Source organism: Salmo salar, chromosome ssa07, assembly GCF_905237065.1.
Source record: "Salmo salar chromosome ssa07, Ssal_v3.1, whole genome shotgun sequence".
Classification (NCBI taxonomy): Eukaryota; Metazoa; Chordata; class Actinopteri; order Salmoniformes; family Salmonidae; genus Salmo; species Salmo salar.
This window is the reverse complement of record NC_059448.1, coordinates 894,645-918,407: the sequence shown is the minus strand read 5'-3', so window position 1 is coordinate 918,407 and position 23,763 is coordinate 894,645. Positions and strand designations below refer to the sequence as shown.

The following is a 23,763-nucleotide window of genomic DNA, read 5'->3' as shown; positions in this document are numbered from 1 at the left end:
TAGAAGCTTCTGATAGGCTAATTGACATCATTTGAGTCAATTGGAGGTGTACCTGTGGATGTATTTCAAGGCCTACCTTCAAACTCAGTGCCTCTTTGCTTGACATCATGGGAAAATCAAAAGAAATCAGTCAAAACCTCAAACAAATTGTAGACCTCCACAAGTCTGGTTCATCCTTGGGAGCAATTTCCAAACGCCTGAAGGTACCACATTCATCTGTACAAACAATAGTACGCAAGTATAAACACCATGGGACCATGCAGCCGTCATACCGCTCAGGAAGGAGACGCGTTCTGTCTCCTAGAGATGAACGTACTTTGGTGCCAAAAGTGCAAATCAATCCCAGAACAACAGCAAAGGACCTTGTGAAGATGCTGGAGGAAACAGGTACAAAAGTATCTATATCCACAGTAAAACAAGTCCTATATCAACATAACCTGAAAGGTCACTCAGCAAGGAAGAAGCCACTGCTCCAAAACCGCCATAAAAAAAGCCAGACTACGGTTTGCAACTGCACATGAGGACAAAGATCATACTTCTTGGAGAAATGTCCTCTGGTCTGATGAAACAAAAATAGAACTGTTTGGCCATAATGACCATCGTTATGTTTGGAGGAAAAAGGGGGAGGCTTGCAAGCCGAAGAACACCATCCCAACCGTGAAGCACGGGGGTGGCAGCATCATGTTGTGGGGGTGCTTTGCTGCAGGAGGGACTGGTGCACTTCACAAAATAGATTATGTGAATATTATGTGGATATATTGAAGCAACATCTCAAGACATCAGTCAGGAAGTTAAAGCTTGGTCGCAAATGGGTCTTCCAAATGGACAATGACCCCCAGCATACTTCCAAAGTTGTGGCAAAATGGCTTAAGGACAACAAAGTCAAGGTATTGGAGTGGCCATCACAAAGCCCTGACCTCAAACCTATCGAAGATTTGTGGGCAGAACTGAAAAAGTGTGTGCGAGCAAGGAGGCCTACAAACCTGACTCAGTTACACCAGCTCTGTCAGGAGGAATGGGCCAAAATTCTTATTGTGGGAAGCTTGTGGAAGGCTACCCGAAACATTTCACCCAAGTTTAACAATTTTAAAGGCAATGCTACCAAATGTAAACTTCTGACCCACTGGGAATGTGATGAAAGAAATAAAAGCTTAAATAAATAATTCTCTCTACTATTATTCTGACATTTCACATTCTTAAAATTAAGTGGTGATCCTAACTGACCTAAAACAGGGAATTTATACTAGGATTAAATGTCAGGAATTGTGAAACTGAGTTTAAATGTATTTGGCTAAGGTGTATGTAAACTTCTGACGTCAGCTGTACTCCTCAGCTATCTCTCTTCTAAAGCTCTTCTATACATACCTATTTAATATCCCTTCTATACCTATTTAATATCCCTTCTATACCTATTTAATATCCCTTCTATACCTATTTAATATCCCTTCTATATCTATTTAATCTCCCTTCTTTCTCTTCTATACCTATTTAATATCTCTTCTATACCTATTTAATCTCATTTCTCTTCTATACCTATTTAATATCCCTTCTATACCTATTTAATATCCCTTCTATACCTATTTAATATCCCTTCTATATCTATTTAATCTCCCTTCTTTCTCTTCTATACCTATTTAATATCCCTTCTATACCTATTTAATATCCCTTCTATACCTATTTAATATCTCTTCTATACCTATTTAATATCCCTTCTATACCTATTTAATCTCATTTCTCTTCTATACCTATTTAATCTCCCTTCTATACCTATTTAATATCTCTTCTATACCTATTTAATATCCCTTCTATACCTATTTAATCTCCCTTCTATACCTATTTAATATCCCTTCTATACCTATTTAATCTCCCTTCTATACCTATTTAATATCCCTTCTATACCTATTTAATATCCCTTCTATACCTATTTAATATCCCTTCTATATCTATTTAATCTCCCTTCTATACCTATTTAATATCCCTTCTATACCTATTTAATCTCCCTTCTATACCTATTTAATATCCCTTCTATACCTATTTAATCTCCCTTCTATACCTATTTAATATCCCTTCTATACCTATTTAATATCCCTTCTATACCTATTTAATATCCCTTCTATATCTATTTAATCTCCCTTCTTTCTCTTCTATACCTATTTAATCTCCTTTCTCTTCTATACCTATTTAATATCCCTTCTATACCTATTTAATATCCCTTCTATACCTATTTAATATCCCTTCTTTCTCTTCTATACCTATTTAATATCCCTTCTATACCTATTTAATATCCCTTCTATACCTATTTAATCTCCTGTCGATCGCTCTTCCATCCCTCTTCTATACCGCTTCAATATCTCTTCTATCTCTTCTATCTGTCTTCTATATCTCTTCTATCTCTTCTATATCTCTTCAATCTCTTTTCTGTATCTTCTATCTCTCTTCTATATCTCTTCAATCTCTCTTCCATTCCTCTCCAATTCTCTTCTATATCTCTTCTATCCCTCTTCTATCTCTTCTATCCCTCTTCTATATCTCTTATATCTTTTCTATCTCTCTTCTATCCCTCTTCTATACCTCCTCTATACCTCTTCTATCCCTCTGTTATCCCTCTTCTATCTCTCTTCTATCTCTCTTCTATCTCTCTTCTATCCCTCTTCTATCTCTCTTCTATCTCTCTTCTATCCCTCTGTTATCCCTCTTCTATCTCTCTTCTATCTCTCTTCTATCTCTCTTCTATCCCTCTTCTATCTCTCTTCTATCCCTCTTCTATCTCTTCTATTCCCCTTCTATCTCTCTTCTATCTCTCTTCTATCTCTTCTATCTCTCTTCTATCCCTCTTCTATCCCTCTTCTATCTCTCTTCTATCCCTCTTCTATCCCTCTTCTATCCCTCTTTTATCCCTCTTCTATCTCTCTTCTATCTCTCTTCTATCCCTCTTCTATCTCTCTTCTATCCCTCTTCTATCTCTTCTATCTCTCTTCTATCCCTCTTCTATCCCTCTTCTATCCCTCTTCTATATCTCTTCTATCCCTCTTCTATCCCTCTTCTATCCCTCTTCTATCCCTCTTCTATCTCTCTTCTATCTCTCTTCTATCCCTCTTCTATCTCTCTTCTATCCCTCTTCTATCTCTTCTATCTCTCTTCTATCCCTCTTCTATCCCTCTTCTATCCCTCTTCTATCCCTCTTCTATATCTCTTCTATCCCTCTTCTATCTCTCTTCTATCCCTCTTTTATCCCTCTTCTGTCTCTCTTCTATCTCTCTTCTATCTCTCTTCTATCCCTCTTCTATCTCTTCTATCTCTTCTATCTCTCTTCTATATCTCTTATCTGTCCTGTTGAGGATGAGGTAGGCCAAGGGACTGAACCTGAACTAGTGTTAGGGTAGCCAAGCGGTTACAAAAGGTGGACCAGTAAACTAAGTCCTGGGTGATGACACAGATGGGGCTGAACTGGCTGCTGGTTTCTGACCGTTACTATTATCCACTACCGTTGTGCCCTTGAACAAGGCACTTAACCCCAAAAGAGCTCTACATCCAGTGGCACTGCACTGTGGCTGACCCTGGGCCTTTAACATGGGTGTGTGTCTGGGCCACTGCACTGTGGTTGACCCTGGGCCTTTAACATGGGTGTGTGTTTGGCCACTGCACTGTGGTTGACCCTGGGCCTTTAACATGGGTGTGTGTTTGGCCACTGCACTGTGGTTGACCCTGGGCCTTTAACATGGGTGTGTGTTTGGCCACTGCACTGTGGTTGACCCTGGGCCTTTAACATGGGTGTGTGTCTGGGCCACTGCACTGTGGTTGACCCTGGGCCTTTAACATGGGTGTGTGTTTGGCCACTGCACTGTGGTTGACCCTGGGCCTTTAACATGGGTGTGTGTCTGGGCCACTGCACTGTGGTTGACCCTGGGCCTTTAACATGGGTGTGTGTCTGTGGTTGGGATGAAGGCAGAAGAACAATTTTCATTGCAACCAAATGGATAATGCCGTATTCTATACTGCTCATATCTGTCCTGCCTCTGTTTTTTCTTTCCATCTCTCTCCTCTCATCCCTGTCTCCTCATCCCTGTCTCCTCTCCTCCTCTCATCCCTGTCTCCTCTCTTCCTCTCCTCTCATCCCTGTCTCCTCTCATCCCTGTCTCCTCTCATCCCTGTCTCCTCTCATCCCTGTCTCCTCTCTCCTCTCATCCCTGTCTCCTCTCTTCCCCTCCTCTCATCCCTGTCTCCTCTCTTCCCCTCCTCTCATCCCTGTCTCCTCTCTTCCCCTCCTCTCATCCCTGTCTCCTCTCTCCTCTCATCCCTGTCTCCTCTCTCCTCTCATCCCTGTCTCCTCTCTCCTCTCATCCCTGTCTCCTCTCTCCTCTCATCCCTGTCTCCTCTCCTCCTCTCTCCTCTCATCCCTGTCTCCTCTCCTCATCCCTGTCTCCTCTCCTCCTCTCATCCCTGTCTCCTCTCATCCCTGTCTCCTCTCCTCCTCTCATCCCTGTCTCCTCTCATCCCTGTCTCGTCTTCTCTCATCCCTGTCTCCTCTTCTCTCCTCTCATCCCTGTCTCCTCTCCTCCTCTCTCCTCTCATCCCTGTCTCCTCTCATCCCTGTCTCCTCTTCTCTCCTCTCATCCCTCTCCTCCTCTCATCCCTGTCTCCTCTCCTCCTCTCTCCTCTCATCCCTGTCTCCTCTTCCCTCCTCTCATCCCTGTCTCCTCTCCTCCTCTCATCCCTGTCTCCTCTCCTCCTCTCTCCTCTCATCCCTGTCTCCTCTCCTCTCCTCTCCTCCTCTCATCCCTGTCTCCTCTCCTCCTCTCTCCTCTCATCCCTGTCTCCTCTCCTCCTCTCTCCTCTCCTCTCATCCCTGTCTCCTCTCATCCCTGTCTCCTCTCCTCCTCTCATCCCTGTCTCCTCTCATCCCTGTCTCCTCTCATCCCTGTCTCCTCTCTCCTCTCATCCCTGTCTCCTCTCCTCCTCTCTCCTCTCATCCCTGTCTCCTCTTCCCTCCTCTCATCCCTGTCTCCTCTTCTCTCCTCTCATCCCTGTCTCCTCTCATCCCTGTCTCCTCTCCTCCTCTCATCCCTGTCTCCTCTCCTCCTCTCATCCCTGTCTCCTCTCCTCCTCTCCTCTCCTCATCCCTGTCTCCTCTCCTCCTCTCTCCTCTCCTCTCATCCCTGTCTCCTCTCCTCTCATCCCTGTCTCCTCTCATCCCTGTCTTCTCTTCTCTCCTCTCCTCTCTGTCTCCTCTCTCCTCTCCTCCTCTATTTCCTCTCTCCTCTCCTCCTCTCTCTCCTCCTCTCATCCCTGTCTCCTCTTCTCTCCTCTCCTCTCTGTCTCCTCTCTCCTCTCCTCCTCTCATCCCTGTCTCCTCTCCTCTCTGTCTCCTCTCCTCCTCTATTTCCTCTCTCCTCTCCTACAGGGGAAGTCTCTCCAGAGATTCAAGAAGAAGTTGAGAGAAGCTGTCCGCATAGCAACACAAGCCCAGAGTATTCCACTCAAGGTTCAATCTGTCTATCTAATACAGAGTATTCCACTCAAGGTTCAATCTGTCTATCTAATACAGAGTATTCCACTCAAGGTTCAATCCGTCTATCTATCTATTCTATCTATTCGATCTATTCTATCTATCTATTCTATCTATCTATTCTATCTATCTATTCTATCTATTCTATCTATCTATTCTATCTATTCTATCTATCTATTCTATCTATTCTATCTATCTATTCTATCTATCTATTCTATCTATCTATTCTATCTATTCTATCTATCTATTCTATTCTACCTATTCTATTCTATCTATTCTATCTATCTATTCTATCTATTCTATCTATCTATTCTATCTATCTATTCTATTCTACCTATTCTATCTATTCTATCTATCTATTCTATCTATTCTATCTATCTATTCAATCTGTCTATTCTATCTATTCTATCTATCTATTCAATCTGTCTATTCTATCTATTCTATCTATCTATTCTATTCTACCTATTCTATCTATTCTATCTATTCTATCTATCTATTCTATCTGTCTATTCTATCTATCTATTCTATCTATCTATTCTATCTATTCTATCTATTCTATCTATCTATTCTATTCTATCTATTCTATCTATTCTATCTTATCTATTCTATCTATCTATTCTATCTATCTATTCTATCTATCTATTCTATCTATTCTATCTTATCTATCTATTCTATCTATCTATTCTATCTATTCTATCTGTCTATTCTATCTATCTTATCTATTCTATCTATCTATTCTACCTATCTTATCTATCTATTCTATCTATCTATTCTACCTATCTTATCTATCTATTCTATCTATCTATCTATTCTACCTATCTTATCTATCTATTCTATCTATTCTATCTATCTATTCTATCTATCTATTCTATATATTCTATCTATCTATTCTATCTATTCTATCTATTCTATCTATTCTATCTATCTATTCTATCTATTCTATCTATCTATTCTATCTGTCTATCTATCTATTCTATCTATCTATTCTATCTATTCTATCTATTCTATCTATCTATTCTATCTATCTATCTATTCTATCTATCTATTCTATCTATCTATTCTATCTATTCTATCTATCTATTCTATCTATTCTATCTATCTATTCTATCTATTCTATCTATCTATTCTATCTATTCTATCTATTCTATCTATTCTATCTATTCTATCTATTCTATCTATCTATTCTATCTATCTATTCTATCTATTCTATCTATCTATTCTATCTATCTATTCTATCTATTCTATTCTATCTATCTATTCTATCTATCTATTCTATCTATTCTATCTATCTATTCTATCTATCTATTCTATCTATTCTATCTATCTATTCTATCTATCTATTCTATCTATTCTATCTATTCTATCTATCTATTCTATTCTATCTATCTATTCTATCTGTCCATCCAAATCTCATTTTATTTGTCACATGTTTTGTAAACAGAAGGTGTAGACTAAAAGCGAAATGCTTACCTATGGGTCATCTTCAAACAGAGTTAAAGATGAAGATATATGTACAGCGCCTTCGGAAAGTGTTCAGACCCCTTGACTTTTCCCACATTTTGTTACTTTACAGCCTTATTCTAAAATGGATATGAAAAAAATCCCCTCATCAATCTACACACACTACCCCATAATGACGCAGCAAAAACAGGTTTTTAGACATCGAGTCATTACGGCCTCTAGTCTTCTTGGGCATGACGCTACAAGCTTGGCACACCTGTATTTGGGGAGTTTCTCCCATTCTTCTCTGCAGATCCTCTCAAGTTCTGTCAGGTTGGATGGGGAGCGTCACTGCACAGCTATTTTCAGGTCTCTCCAGAGATGTACGATCAGGTTCAAGTCCGAGCTCTGGCTGGGCCACTCAAGGACATTCAGAGACTTGTCCCGAAGCCACTCCTGAGTTGTCTTGGCTACAAATAACATGGCTATATACACGGGATGCCAGTTCCAAGTCAATGTGCAGGGGTACAAGCTAATTACACGTACATATAGGTAGGGGTGAAGTGACTAGGCAACAGGATAGATAATACAGTAGCAGCAGCATATGTGGTGAGTGTGTGTGGCGGCAGTATGCATGTGTGCACGTGTTATATGTGTGTGTAGGCGTATGTGGTGTGTGTGTGTGTGTGTGTGTGTGTGTTGGGGTGTCACTGTGAGTGTGTGGGTAGAGTCAGTGCAAAAAAAGGTCAATGCATGTGGGGCCCTATAAAAAGGGTGGTTCGTTTTTCCGGTTTCCATTTTAACAGGCTCTCACGATTACAATGGCCGTGTCTGAATACCAGTACTTTCTTCTTAAATAGTAGGCCTGTTTGAGTAATAATTACAGGAGGCTAGGTCAACCAGCTGATAATTACAGGAGGCTAGGTCAACCAGCTGATAATTACAGGAGGCTAGGTCAACCAGCTGATAATTACAGGAGGCTAGGTCAACCAGCTGATAATTACAGGAGGCTAGGTCAACCAGCTGATAATTACAGGAGGCTAGGTCAACCAGCTGATAATTACAGGAGGCTAGGTCAACCAGCTGATAATTACAGGAGGCTAGGTCAACCAGCTGATAATTACAGGAGGCTAGGTCAACCAGCTGATAATTACAGGAGGCTAGGTCAACCAGCTGATAATTACAGGAGGCTAGGTCAACCAGCTGATAATTACAGGAGGCTAGGTCAACCAGCTGATAATTACAGGAGGCGAGGTCAACCAGCTGATAATTACAGGAGGCTAGGTCAACCAGCTGATAATTACAGGAGGCGAGGTCAACCAGCTGATAATTACAGGAGGCTAGGTCAACCAGCTGATAATTACAGGAGGCTAGGTCAACCAGCTGATAATTACAGGAGGCTAGGTCAACCAGCTGATAATTACAGGAGGCTAGGTCAACCAGCTGATAATTACAGGAGGCTAGGTCAACCAGCTGATAATTACAGGAGGCTAGGTCAACCAGCTGATAATTACAGGAGGCTAGGTCAACCAGCTGATAATTACAGGAGGCTAGGTCAACCAGCTGATAATTACAGGAGGCGAGGTCAACCAGCTGATAATTACAGGAGGCTAGGTCAACCAGCTGATAATTACAGGAGGCTAGGTCAACCAGCTGATAATTACAGGGGGCTAGGTCAACCAGCTGATAATTACAGGAGGCTAGGTCAACCAGCTGATAATTACAGGAGGCTAGGTCAACCAGCTGATAATTACCAGCTGATAATTGCAGGAGGCTAGGTCAACCAGCTGATAATTACAGGAGGCTAGGTCAACCAGCTGATAATTACCAGCTGATAATTACAGGAGGCTAGGTCAACCAGCTGATAATTACAGGAGGCTAGGTCAACCAGCTGATAATTACAGGAGGCTAGGTCAACCAGCTGATAATTACAGGAGGCTAGGTCAACCAGCTGATAATTACAGGAGGCTAGGTCAACCAGCTGATAATTACAGGAGGCGAGGTCAACCAGCTGATAATTACAGGAGGCTAGGTCAACCAGCTGATAATTACAGGAGGCTAGGTCAACCAGCTGATAATTACAGGAGGCTAGGTCAACCAGCTGATAATTACAGGAGGCGAGGTCAACCAGCTGATAATTACAGGAGGCTAGGTCAACCAATACATCACCACTAGTAGTCTAGTTATAGTTAGATCAACCAATACATCATTATGAGTAGCAGAGTAGTAGCTAGGCGGTCATCCACATTACAAGCCCTTCCTACTGCGTCATCCATTCCTCTCAAGCTTCAGCTGGCTCTTCTATTGATACATGCTTAGTGTCACAAATTGTCACCTACTCCACCTGCTGGTCAGGATGTGACACTTAGGCCTACATTTACCTCACGTTAGTTATCTAGTTAACGTTAGCCTAAAGCGTCTACACTCAACTGTAGTATAAGGTCACTGGGTGGGGCTATATTCAACTTTCCGTTTCATATGCGAAGCTGTAACTGATGGTGCGTTCGAAAATATATTTTTCAAAACGAGCTTGGATTGTTTTGCCAAGCTATTTGCTAGGAGGGGGAACTTCTCATTTCATAGCATAAATTAAATTCTGTCTTGTCTTGTCGTTCTGTCTATTGTTCTATCTATCTATATACAGTTGAAGTCGGAAGTTTACATACACCTTAGGCAAATACATTTAAACTCTGTTCTTCACAATTCCTGACATTTAATCCTAGTAAAAATTCCCTGTCTGAGGTCAGTTAGGATCACCACTTTATTTTAAGAATGTGAAATGTCAGAATAATAGTAGAGAGAATGATTTATTTCAGCTTTTATTTCTTTCATCACATTCCCAGTGGGTCAGAAGTTTACATACACTCAATTAGTATTTGATTGGCAATGCCTTTAAATTGTTTAACTTGGGTCAAACATTTCAGGTAGCCTTCTACAAGCTTACCACAATACCACAAGCTTAGTCCAATACCTTGACTTTGTTGTCCTTAAGCCATTTTGCCACAACTTTGGAAGTATGCTTGGGGTCATTGTCCGTTTGGAAGACCGATTTGCGACCAAGCTTTAACTTCCTGACTGATGTGTTGAGATGTTGCTTCAATATATCCACATAATTTTCCTACCTCATGATGCCATATATTTTGTGAAGTGCACCAGTCCCTCCTGCAGCAAAGCACCCCCACAACATGATGCTGCCACCCCCGTGCTTCACGGTTGGGATGGTGTTCTTCGGCTTGCAAGCCTCCCCCTTTTTCCTCCAAACATAACGATGGTCATTATGGCCAAGCAGTTCTATTTTTGTTTCATCAGACCAGAGGACATTTCTCCAAGAAGTATGATCTTTGTCCCCATGTGCAGTTGCAAACCGTAGTCTGGATTTTTTATGGCTGTTTTGGAGCAGTGGCTTCTTCCTTGCTGAGCGGCCTTTCAGGTTATGTCGATATAGGACTTGTTTCACTGTGGAAATATATACTTTTGTACCTGTTTCCTCCAGCATCTTCACAAGGTCCTTTGGTGTTGTTCTGGGATTGATTTGCACTTTTCGCACCAAAGTATGTTCATCTCTAGGAGACAGAATATACTTGCGTACTATTGTTTGTACAGATGAATGTGGTACCTTCAGGCGTTTGGAAATTGCTCCCAAGGATGAACCAGACTTGTGGAGGTCTACAATTTGTTTTCTGAGGTCTTGGCTGATTTAGATTTTCCCATGATGTCAAGCAAAGAGGCACTGAGTTTGAAGGTAGGCCTTGAAATACATCCACAGGTACACCTCCAATTGACTCAAATGATGTCAATTAGCCTATCAGAAGCTTCTAAAGCCATGACATCATTTTCTGGAATTTTCCAAGCTGTTTAAAGGCACAGTCAACTTAGTTTATGTAAACTTCTGACCCACTGGATTTGTGATACAGTGAATTAAAAGTGAAACAATCTGTCTGTAAACAATTGTTGGAACTAACACAATGTAGATGTCCTAACTGACTTGCCAAAACTATAGTTTGTTTACAAGAAATGTGTGGAGTGGTTGAAAATCGAATTTTAATGACTCCAACCTAAGTGGATGTAAACTTCCGACTTCAACTGTATATACACTACCGTTGAAAAGTTTTGGGTCACTTAGGAATGTCCTTGTTTTTGAAAGAAAACATTTTTTGTCCATTAAAAATAACATCAAATTGATCAGAAATACAGTGTAGACATTGATAATGTTGTAAATAACTATTGTAGCTGGAAACGGCTGATTTTTAATGGAATATCTACATGGGCGTACAGAGGCCCATTATCAGCAACCATCACTCCTGTGTTCCAATGACACGTTGTGTTAGCTAATCCAAGTTTATCATTTTAAAAGGCTAATTGATCATTAAAAAACCCTGTTGCAATTTTTTTAGCACAGCTGAAAACTGTTCTTATTAAAGAAGCAATGAAACTGTCCTTCTTTAGACTAGTTGAGTATCTGGAGCATCAGCATTTGTGGGTTCGATTACAGGCTCAAAATGTCCAGAAACAAAGTACTTTCTTCTGAAACCCATCAGTCTGTTCTTGTTCTGAGAAATGAAGGCTATTCCATGTGAGAAATCGCCAAGAAACTGAAACCGAAGATCTCCGGTGAACAACTGAGCAAGAGGATAAGTACATTAGAGTGTCTAGTTTGAGAAAAGGACTCCTCACAAGTCCTCAACTGGCAGGATGCTGGCCTTCTAGGCAGAGTTCCTCTGTCCAGTGTCTGCGTTCTTTTGCCCATCTTAATCTTTTCTTTTTATTGGCCAGTTTGAGAGATGGCTTTTTCATTGCAACTCTGCCTAGAAGGCCAGCATCCTGGAGTCGCCTCTTCACTGTTGACGTTGAGACTGGTGTTTTTACGGTACTATTTAATGAAGCTGCCAGTTGAGGACTTGTGAGGCGTCTGTATTTCTGATCAATTTGATGTTATTTTAATGGACAAAAAATTTACTTTTCTTTCAAAAACTAGGACATTTCTAAGTGACCCCAAACTTTTGAACGGTAGTGTGTATATATATAATCTATCTATCTATCTATCTATCTATCTATCTATCTATCTATCTATCTATCTATCTATCTATCTATCTATCTATCTATCTATCTATCTATCTATCTGTCTGTCTGTCTGTCTGTCTGTCTGTCTGTCTGTCTGTCTGTCTGTCTGTCTGTCTGTCTATCTATCTATCTATCTATCTATAGTATCTATAGTGTGTCTGTCTGTCTGTCTGTCTGTCTGTCTGTCTGTCTGTCTGTATCTATCTATCTATCTATCTATCTATCTATCTATCTATCTATCTATCTATCTATCTATCTATAGTATCTGTCTATCTATCTATCTATCTATTTATAGTATCTGTCTATCTATCTATCTATCTATCTATCTATCTATCTATCTATCTATCTATCTATCTATCTATCTATCTATCTATAGTATCTATCTATCTATCTATCTATCTATCTATCTATCTATCTATCTATCTATCTATCTATCTATAGTATCTATCTATCTATCTATCTATCTATCTATAGTATCTATCTATCTATCTATCTATCTATCTATCTATCTATCTATAGTATCTATAGTATCTATAGTATCTATATCTATCTATCTATCGTATCTATCTATCTATAGTATCTATCTATCTATAGTATATATCTATCTATTGTTCATCATCTATTGATCTATTGATCTATCTATATTTCTATTGTTTTGTCTATCTACTTTATCTCTATGTACACTAGTTGGCCAAAAGTATGTGGACACCCGTTCAAATTAGTGGATTCGGCTATTTCAGCCACACCCGTTGCTAACAGGTGTATAAAATTCGAGCACACAGCCATGCAATCTCCATAGAAAAACATTGGCAGTAGAATGGCCCGTACTGAAGAGCTCAGTGACTTTCAATGTTGCACCGTCATAGGATGCCACTTTTCCAGCAAGTCACATTTCTGCCCTGCTAGAGCTACCCCCCGGTCAACTGTAAGTGCTGTTATTGTGAAGTGGAAACATCCAGGAGCAACAACGGCTCAGCCGTGACGTGGTAGGACACACAAACTCACAGAATGGGACCGCCGAGTGCTGAAGCGCATAAAAATCATCTGTCCTCGGTTTCAACACTCACTACCGAGTTCCAAACTGCCTTTGGAAGCAACGTCAGCCCAATAACCTTGCTTCGGGAGCTTCATGAAATGGGTTTCCACGGCCAAGCAGTCGCACACAAGCCTAAGATCACCATGCGCCATGCCAAGCGTCGGCTGGAGTGGTACAAAGCTCGCCGCCATTGGACTCTGGAGCAGTGGAAATGTGTTCTCTGGAGTGATGAATCACGCTTCGCCATCTGGCAGTCCGACGGACTAAACTGGGTTTGGCGGATGCCAGGAGAACACTACCTGCTCCAATGCATAGTGCCAACTGTAAAGTTTGGTGGAGGAGGAATAATGGTTTGGGGATGTTTTTCATGGTTCAGGCCCCTTAGTTCCAATGAAGGGAAACCTTAACGCTACAGCATACAATGACATTCTAGACGATTATGTGCTTTCAACTTTGTGGCAACAGTTTATAGAAAGCCCTTTCCTGTTTCAACATGACAATGCCCCCATGGACAAAGCGAGGTCCATACAGAAATGGTTTGTGGAGATCGGTGTGGAAGAACTTGACTTGCCTGCACAGAGCCCTGACCTCAACCCCATCGAACACCTTTGAGATGAATTGGAACGCCGACTGCGAGCCAGGCCTAATCGCCCAACATCAGTGCCCGACCTCACTAATGCTCTTGTGGCTGAACGGAAGCAAGTCCCTGCAGCAATGTTCCCAGAAGAGAGGAGGCTGTTCTAGCAGCAATGTACCAACATCTAGTGGAAAGCCTTCCCAGAAGAGTGGAGGCTGTTATAGCAGCAATGTTCCAACATCTAGTGGAAAGCCTTCCCAGAAGAGTGGAGGCTGTTATAGCAGCAATGTACCAACATCTAGTGGAAAGCCTTCCCAGAAGAGTGGAGGCTGTTATAGCAGCAAAGGGGGGACCAACTCCATATTAATGGCCATTATTTTGGAATTAAATGTTTGATAAGCACGTGTCCACATACTTTTGGCTATGTAGTGTATCTATCTATATATCTATTTAAAGGTAACTGCCAAAATAAAGGAAACACGTGGAAGTAAATGAGGCATACAAAGCATGTTGAAACCAGGTGCTTCCACAGGTGTGGTTCCTGAGTTAATTAAGCAATGAACATCCCATCATCCTTAGGGTCATGTATAAAAATGTCCGGTTGTCCATTATTTTGGCTACCTACCATGGATAGAATAAGAGATCACAGTGAATTTGAAAGAGGGGTCTCAAAAGAGTATAATGGGGGTTTAAAATGATGAATAAAAGCTTTATGAACTATAAGCCATTTGAAAGATGGGTCTCAAAAGACTATAGGGGGTTTAAAGGGGATCTCAAACCAATTCAACTCTTACGGGGAGATTCACCAAACAAAAACACCAAATGATGCAATTTCTCATAGAAGAATGATGTCACATCCTTCCGATAGATTTCCAGACACTTGTAGAATCGGTGCCAAGGCTCATTGAAGTTGTCCTGGTTGGTGGAGGCCACTTTATGTTGGTGTTTCCTTTATTCTGGCAGTTACCTGTATCTACCTATTGTTCCATCCATATATCTCTGTCCATCCATTCGTTCCCTAGTTAATGTAAATTCAGAATTTTACATCCGTTCATTAGTCTGGTATTGTTCTGTCAGTCAGATTTCTAGTTGGTTGTTACATGTCCCTGTCACCAGGGGGGGGTATATAACCTGACAACACACACAGGGCTTCTCCCCTCACATATACACAGGCACAGGCCTTCTCCCCTCACATATACACACAGACACACAGGGCTTCTCCCCTCACATATACACACAGACACAGGGCTTCTCCCCTCACATATACACACAGACACACAGGCCTTCTCCCCTCACATATACACACAGACACACAGGGCTTCTCCCCTCACATATACACACAGACACACAGGCCTTCTCCCCTCACATATACACACAGACACAGGGCTTCTCCCCTCACATATACACAGACACACAGGCCTTCTCCCCTCACATATACACACAGGCCGTCTCCCCTCACATACACACACAGACACAGGGCTTCTCCCCTCACATATACACACAGACACACAGGGCTTCTCCCCTCACATATACACACACAGACACACAGGGCTTCTCCCCTCACATATACACACAGGCCTTCTCCCCTCACATATACACACAGGCCGTCTCCCCTCACATATACACACAGACACACAGGGCTTCTCCCCTCACATATACACACAGACACAGGGCTTCTCCCCTCACATATACACACAGACACAGGGCTTCTCCCCTCACATATACACACAGGCCTTCTCCCCTCACATATACACACAGACACACAGGGCTTCTCCCCTCACATATACACACAGACACACAGGCCTTCTCCCCTCACATATACACACAGACACAGGGCTTCTCCCCTCACATATACACACACAGACACAGGGCTTCTCCCCTCACATATACACACAGACACAGGCCTTCTCCCCTCACATATACACACAGACACAGGCCTTCTCCCCTCACATATACACACACACACACAGGCCGTCTCCCCTCACATATACACACAGGGCTTCTCCCCTCACATATACACACAGACACACAGGGCTTCTCCCCTCACATATACACACAGGCACACAGGGCTTCTCCCCTCACATATACACACAGGGCTTCTCCCCTCACATATACACACAGACACACAGGGCTTCTCCCCTCACATATACACACAGACACAGGGCTTCTCCCCTCACATATACACACAGGCACACAGGGCTTCTCCCCTCACATATACACACAGACACACAGGGCTTCTCCCCTCACATATACACACAGACACACAGGGCTTCTCCCCTCACATATACACACAGACACACAGGGCTTCTCCCCTCACATATACACACAGACACACAGGGCTTCTCCCCTCACATATACACACAGACACACAGGGCTTCTCCCCTCACATATACACACCCCTAATTCTAACCCTACACCAAATCCCTAAGCCTAAAATAGTATTTTTCCTTGTGGGGACCGGCAAAATGTCCCCACTTGTCCGAATTTTCCTTGTTTTGCTATCCTTGTGAGGACCTCTGGTATCCACAAAAATAGGAAATCAAAAACACAGACACACACTGTCTCAGCCACATTCTCACATACGGTGCATTCGGAAGGTATTCAGAGCCCTGGACCTTTTCCACATTTTGTTACGTTACAGCCTTATTCTAAAATTGATTAAATCGTTTTTTTTCGCCCCATCAGTCTAAACACAATACCCCATAATGTCAAAGCAAAAACTGGATTTTAGAAATTTTTGCAAATGTATAAAAACAAAAGGAAATATCAAATTTACAAACAGTGCCAGTCAACAGTCTGGACACACCGACTCATTCCAAGGTTTTTCTTTATTTTTTACTATTTTCTACATTGTAGAATAATAGCGAAAACATCAAAACTATGAAATAACACATATGGAATCATGTCGTAACCAAAAAAGTATTAAACAAATCAAAATATATTTTATATTTGAGATTCTTCAAAGTAGCCACCCTTTGCCTTGATGACAGCTTTGCACACTCTTGGCATTCTCTCAACCAGCTTCATGAGGAATGCTTTTCAAACAGTCTTGAAGGAGTTCCCACATATGCTGAGCACTTGTTGGCTGCTTTTCCTTCACTCTGCGGTCCAACTCATCCCAAACCATCTCAATTGGGTTGAGGTCGGGTGATTGTGGAGGCCAGGTCATCTGATGCAGCACTCCATCACTCTCCTTCTTGGTCAAATAGCCCATACACAGCCTGGAGGTGTGTTGGGTCATTGTCTTGTTGAAAAACTCTACCATCAAAATAAAATTTAAAACCTGTTTTTGCTTTGTCATTATGGGCTATTGTGATGTCATTATGGGGTATTGTGATGTCATTATGGGGTATTGTGATGTCATTATGGGGTATTGTGATGTCATTATGGGATATTCTGATGTCATTATGGGGTATTGTGATGTCATTATGGGATATTCTGATGTCATTATGGGATATTGTGATGTCATTATGGGATATTCTGATGTCATTATGGGGTATTGTGATGTCATTATGGGGTATTGTGTGTAGATTGATGAGGAAATGTTTTTATTTAATCCATTTCAGAATAAGGCTGTAACGTAACAAAATGTGGAAGGAGTCTGAATATTTTCCGAAGGCGCTGTATCCACTGAAATTATTCACTTTATGTCTCTCTCTCTTCTCTCTCTCTCTCAGAGGAGGTTGTCTAGGTTTGGGTTCTGGATTCAACAAACGTCAGACAGAGAGAGCTCAGAGGACAGCGACATTGCTGGTACACACAATACTTCACAAATACTACACACACACACATTTTTGTCATTTAGCAGACGCTCTTATCCAGAGCAACTTACAGTAGTGAATGCATACATTTCATATAATTATTTTCCTGTGCTGGCCCCCCGTGGGAATCGAACCCACAACCCCTGGCGTTGCAAACACCATGCTCTACCAACTGAGCTACGGGGAAGGCACACACACACACTGCACCTGAAGTTACTACAGGCTCCTTTTGTAGCTAAAGCTGTGGTCTTTTTTTTTAAGACTTTAAAAGACTATAGTCGATAAGTGACTTCTAAATGAAATGTGTTAATTCGTGAGGAGCAACAGTTGTAGAGGTGATGGAGATGCTTCTGGACCATGAAAAGAGCAGGAGATCAGCATACATCAGAAACAAGGTCAGCATGTCACATCTCCCATGTCTTCCACACACAGTCAGTCTACACACTCACTCTCTGTCTCCCTCTCTCTCTGTCTCCCTCTCTCTCCCTCTCTCTCTCTCTCTCTCTCTCTACTCTCTCTCTCTCTACTCTCTCTCCCTCTCTCTCTCTCTACTCTCTCTCCCTCTCTCTCTCCCTCTCTCTCTCTCTCTCTCTCTCTCTCTCTCTCTCTACTCTCTCTCTCTACTCTCTCTGTCTCTCTCTCTTTCTCTCTCTCTACTCTCTCCCTCTCTCTCTCTGTCTCTCTCTCTCTCTCTCTCTACTCTCTCTCTCCCTCTCTCTCTCTCCCTCTCTCTCTCTCTCTACTCTCTCTCTCCCTCTCTCTCTCTCTCTCTCTCCCTCTCTCTCTCTCTCTACTCTCTCTCTACTCTCTCTCTCTCTACTCTCCCTCCCTATCTCTCTCTCTCTCTCTCTACTCTCTCTCTCTCTCTCTCTCTCCCTCTCTCTCTCTCTCTCCCTCTCTCTCTCTCTCTCCCTCTCTCTCTCTCTCTCTCTCCCTCTCTCTACTCTCTCTCTCTACTCTCTGTCTCTCTCTGTCTCTGTCTCTCTCTGTCTCTCTCTCTCTGTCTCTGAGCTGGTTTGACTAAATCCAAGTGTATAATTAACGTGTGTGTTCCTCAGAAGTCAGCTGTGGTGAAAGCTGCTAAGAGACAGAGTGACAGAGAGCAGAGTGGTGAGTGTGCAGGGTTTACTTCCACCCCAACACTAAAACAGAACACTGAGTCAGTCTGATGATGTCATCATGGTTCTCGCCATCACCATGAAACGAGGAGAGACAGAAGGGAGGAGAGACAGAGGGGAGGAGAGACAGAGGGGAGGAGAGACAGAAGGGAGGAGAGACAGAAGGGAGGAGAGACAGAAGGGAGGAGAGACAGAAGGGAGGAGAGACAGAAGGGAGGAGAGACAGAGGGGAGGAGAGACAGAGGGGAGGAGAGACAGAGGGGAGGAGAGACAGAAGGGAGGAGAGACAGAAGGGAGGAGAGACAGAGGGGAGGAGAGACAGAAGGGAGGAGAGACAGAAGGGAGGAGAGACAGAGGGGAGGAGAGACAGAAGGGAGGAGAGACAGAAGGGAGGAGAGACAGAGGGGAGGAGAGACAGAAGGGAGGAGAGACAGAAGGGAGGAGAGACAGAGGGGAGGAAAGACAGAAGGGAGGAGAGACAGAGGGGAGGAGAGACAGAAGGGAGGAGAAACAGAGGGGAGGAGAGACAGAAGGGAGGAGAGACAGAGGGGAGGAGAGACAGAAGGGAGGAGAGACAGAGGGGAGGAAAGACAGAAGGGAGGAGAGACAGAAGGGAGGAGAGACAGAAGGGAGGAGAGACAGAAGGGAGGAGAGACAGAGGGGAGGAGAGACAGAGGGGAGGAGAGACAGAAGGGAGGAGAGACAGAAGGGAGGAGAGACAGAAGGGAGGAGAGACAGAAGGGAGGAGAGACAGAGGGGAGGAAAGACAGAAGGGAGGAGAGACAGAAGGGAGGAGAGACAGAAGGGAGGAGAGACAGAGGGGAGGAGAGACAGAGGGGAGGAGAGACAGAAGGGAGGAGAGACAGAAGGGAGGAGAAACAGAAGGGAGGAGAGACAGAGGGGAGGAGAGACAGAAGGGAGGAGAGAAGACAGGGGGAGTGTTCAACAGACTGAAGTAAAGAATACTAAGTCAGGTGTGTCTCTCTCCTTCTTCTCTGTTTCTCAACTCTAAACTAATCAAGTCTCTCTCCTTCTTCTCTGTTTCTCAACTCTAAGCTAATCAAGTCTCTCTCCTTCTTCTCTGTTTCTCAACTCTAAACTAATCAAGTCTCTCTCCTTCTTCTCTGTTTCTCAACTCTAAGCTAATCAAGTCTCTCTCCTTCTCTGTTTCTCAACTCTAAGCTAATCAAGTCTCTCTCCTTCTTCTCTGTTTCTCAACTCTAAACTAATCAAGTCTCTCTCCTTCTTCTCTGTTTCTCAACTCTAAGCTAATCAAGTCTCTCTCCTTCTTCTCTGTTTCTCAACTCTAAGCTAATCAAGTCTCTCTCCTTCTTCTCTGTTTCTCAACTCTAAGCTAATCAAGTCTCTCTCCTTCTTCTCTGTTTCTCAACTCTAAGCTAATCAAGTCTCTCTCCTTCTTCTCTGTTTCTCAACTCTAAACTAATCAAGTCTCTCTCCTTCTTCTCTGTTTCTCAACTCTAAGCTAATCAAGTCTCTCTCCTTCTTCTCTGTTTCTCAACTCTAAGCTAATCAAGTCTCTCTCCTTCTTCTCTGTTTCTCAACTCTAAACTAATCAAGTCTCTCTCCTTCTCTGTTTCTCAACTCTAAACTAATCAAGTCTCTCTCCTTCTTCTCTGTTTCTCAACTCTAAACTAATCAAGTCTCTCTCCTTCTCTGTTTCTCAACTCTAAACTAATCAAGTCTCTCTCCTTCTCTGTTTCTCAACTCTAAGCTAATCAAGTCTCTCTCCTTCTTCTCTGTTTCTCAACTCTAAGCTAATCAAGTCTCTCTCCTTCTCTGTTTCTCAACTCTAAACTAATCAAGTCTCTCTCCTTCTTCTCTGTTTCTCAACTCTAAGCTAATCAAGTCTCTCTCCTTCTTCTCTGTTTCTCAACTCTAAGCTAATCAAGTCTCTCTCCTTCTTCTCTGTTTCTCAACTCTAAGCTAATCAAGTCTCTCTCCTTCTTCTCTGTTTCTCAACTCTAAGCTAATCAAGTCTCTCTCCTTCTTCTCTGTTTCTCAACTCTAAACTAATCAAGTCTCTCTCCTTCTTCTCTGTTTCTCAACTCTAAACTAATCAAGTCTCTCTCCTTCTTCTCTGTTTCTCAACTCTAAGCTAATCAAGTCTCTCTCCTTCTTCTCTGTTTCTCAACTCTAAGCTAATCAAGTCTCTCTCCTTCTTCTCTGTTTCTCAACTCTAAGCTAATCAAGTCTCTCTCCTTCTTCTCTGTTTCTCAACTCTAAGCTAATCAAGTCTCTCTCCTTCTTCTCTGTTTCTCAACTCTAAACTAATCAAGTCTCTCTCCTTCTTCTCTGTTTCTCAACTCTAAGCTAATCAAGTCTCTCTCCTTCTTCTCTGTTTCTCAACTCTAAGCTAATCAAGTCTCTCTCCTTCTTCTCTGTTTCTCAACTCTAAGCTAATCAAGTCTCTCTCCTTCTTCTCTGTTTCTCAACTCTAAGCTAATCAAGTCTCTCTCCTTCTTCTCTGTTTCTCAACTCTAAGCTAATCAAGTCTCTCTCCTTCTTCTCTGTTTCTCAACTCTAAGCTAATCAAGTCTCTCTCCTTCTTCTCTGTTTCTCAACTCTAAGCTAATCAAGTCTCTCTCCTTCTTCTCTGTTTCTCAACTCTAAGCTAATCAAGTCTCTCTCCTTCTTCTCTGTTTCTCAACTCTAAACTAATCAAGTCTCTCTCCTTCTTCTCTGTTTCTCAACTCTAAGCTAATCAAGTCTCTCTCCTTCTTCTCTGTTTCTCAACTCTAAACTAATCAAGTCTCTCTCCTTCTTCTCTGTTTCTCAACTCTAAGCTAATCAAGTCTCTCTCCTTCTTCTCTGTTTCTCAACTCTAAACTAATCAAGTCTCTCTCCTTCTTCTCTGTTTCTCAACTCTAAACTAATCAAGTCTCTCTCCTTCTTCTCTGTTTCTCAACTCTAAGCTAATCAAGTCTCTCTCCTTCTTCTCTGTTTCTCAACTCTAAGCTAATCAAGTCTCTCTCCTTCTTCTCTGTTTCTCAACTCTAAGCTAATCAAGTCTCTCTCCTTCTCTGTTTCTCAACTCTAAACTAATCAAGTCTCTCTCCTTCTTCTCTGTTTCTCAACTCTAAACTAATCAAGTCTCTCTCCTTCTTCTCTGTTTCTCAACTCTAAACTAATCAAGTCTCTCTCCTTCTTCTCTGTTTCTCAACTCTAAGCTAATCAAGTCTCTCTCCTTCTCTGTTTCTCAACTCTAAACTAATCAAGTCTCTCTCCTTCTTCTCTGTTTCTCAACTCTAAACTAATCAAGTCTCTCTCCTTCTTCTCTGTTTCTCAACTCTAAACTAATCAAGTCTCTCTCCTTCTTCTCTGTTTCTCAACTCTAAGCTAATCAAGTCTCTCTCCTTCTTCTCTGTTTCTCAACTCTAAGCTAATCAAGTCTCTCTCCTTCTCTGTTTCTCAACTCTAAGCTAATCAAGTCTCTCTCCTTCTTCTCTGTTTCTCAACTCTAAGCTAATCAAGTCTCTCTCCTTCTTCTCTGTTTCTCAACTCTAAACTAATCAAGTCTCTCTCCTTCTTCTCTGTTTCTCAACTCTAAACTAATCAAGTCTCTCTCCTTCTCTGTTTCTCAACTCTAAGCTAATCAAGTCTCTCTCCTTCTTCTCTGTTTCTCAACTCTAAGCTAATCAAGTCTCTCTCCTTCTCTGTTTCTCAACTCTAAGCTAATCAAGTCTCTCTCCTTCTTCTCTGTTTCTCAACTCTAAACTAATCAAGTCTCTCTCCTTCTTCTCTGTTTCTCAACTCTAAGCTAATCAAGTCTCTCTCCTTCTTCTCTGTTTCTCAACTCTAAGCTAATCAAGTCTCTCTCCTTCTTCTCTGTTTCTCAACTCTAAACTAATCAAGTCTCTCTCCTTCTTCTCTGTTTCTCAACTCTAAGCTAATCAAGTCTCTCTCCTTCTTCTCTGTTTCTCAACTCTAAGCTAATCAAGTCTCTCTCCTTCTTCTCTGTTTCTCAACTCTAAACTAATCAAGTCTCTCTCCTTCTTCTCTGTTTCTCAACTCTAAGCTAATCAAGTCTCTCTCACAGAGCCAATTGGAGGGGACCTGAACGAGGGAGGAAAGGGAGTGAAAGAGAAAGTTGGCAAGAAGAAAAGAGGAGAGGAGGAGGGTAAGAAGAGAGTGACGTCTCCCTGGTTCTCCAAACTAAAGAAAGGCAGCGCGACCACGGCCAGACCAGGTGACTTCTCCTTCTACAGCACTGACCACTTTAGTTACCTAGCAACAACCTGTAGCTGTCTGAACTGACCTCTGACCTCTGATCCCCCCCGTAGCCCCTCCACCCAGCAAAGACCAGACTGTACCAGAGAGAGAGAGAGAGGAGGAAAGACCAAAAGACACCAGTAAAGGAGAAGAAAGAAAGGAACTGAGAGAGGAGAGAAGCCTGGAAGAGGAAGACGAGGAGGAGGAGTCTGTTGAGGAGGAGGCAGGGGAAGAGGAAGGGAGAGAAACAGGAAAAGAAGGAGAGGAAGAACAGATGAAGAAAAAGGAAAGGAAGGAGTTTGTAAAGTCTGTGTTTGGAGGGGAGGGGGACGACGGAGGAGAGGATTATTTCTTAGATGAAGACATGGAGATTCTGGGCTGCAGAGAGGAAGTGATGAAGAGACAAGCTCAGGAAGAGGAGGATGACTTCTCTATCATGCTGTTTGAGGAGGAGTAGAGAGAGGGAGGGAAGAGGGGGGATGAAGGGTGGAGAGAGGGAGGAGGAGAGACTTTTGGGGGAGTAGGTAACATAATCTCCTGCTGTTCAGGTCAGGAACTGTTGATGTAAATAGTTGAGTTCAGGTATGTTTGTTATGTGTTGGGTTACATTATATCAGTTGTATAATATAATAAACAGTGAATTATTCGTTTCTAACTTGTGAGTTTGTCTGGTTGTAAATGGTGGAGATGGGAGCAGCATTGAACCTGAGTGTGTGTGTGTGTGTGTGTGTGTGTGTGTGTGTGTGTGTGTGTGTGTGTGTGTGTGTGTGTGTGTGTGTGTGTGTGTGTGTGTGTAAAAAAATAACTTTTGTTTTGGAGTTTCAGAGTTGTTTGTTTCCTGCTAGCTACTGTTTTTACAGGATACACACTCTCTCTGTCTGTCTCTCTCTCTCTGTCTCTCTCTCTGTCTGTCTGTCTCTCTCTCTGTCTCTCTCTCTGTCTGTCTCTCTCTCTCTGTCTCTCTCTCTGTCTGTCTGTCTCTCTCTCTGTCTCTCTGTCTGTCTGTCTCTCAGGTTGAGACAGGAGGACACATA

General features: G+C 42.4%; 1 protein-coding gene across 12 annotated transcripts in view; it reads left to right on the top strand.

Annotated features, from left to right (window-relative positions):
* The window catches only part of LOC106592207 (zinc finger CW-type PWWP domain protein 1), a 57,561-nt gene extending 34,177 nt beyond the window's left edge, over window positions 1–23,384 (top strand). For 3 of the 12 annotated variants that reach the window (XM_045721387.1, XM_045721379.1, XM_045721388.1), the window contains 6 exons: window positions 5,402–5,482; window positions 17,298–17,373; window positions 17,700–17,776; window positions 18,440–18,491; window positions 22,536–22,706; window positions 22,801–23,384. In XM_045721387.1, the coding sequence (XP_045577343.1) occupies window positions 5,402–5,482; window positions 17,298–17,373; window positions 17,700–17,776; window positions 18,440–18,491; window positions 22,536–22,706; window positions 22,801–23,186 (843 nt within the window). In that variant the 3' untranslated portion in view covers window positions 23,187–23,384. The remainder of the gene's footprint in view (window positions 1–5,401; window positions 5,483–17,297; window positions 17,374–17,699; window positions 17,777–18,439; window positions 18,492–22,535; window positions 22,707–22,800) is intronic. The other 9 variants (XM_045721389.1, XM_045721381.1, XM_045721382.1 and 6 more) reach the window with 8 other exon arrangements.
* The last annotated feature ends 379 nt before the right edge of the window (window positions 23,385–23,763 follow it).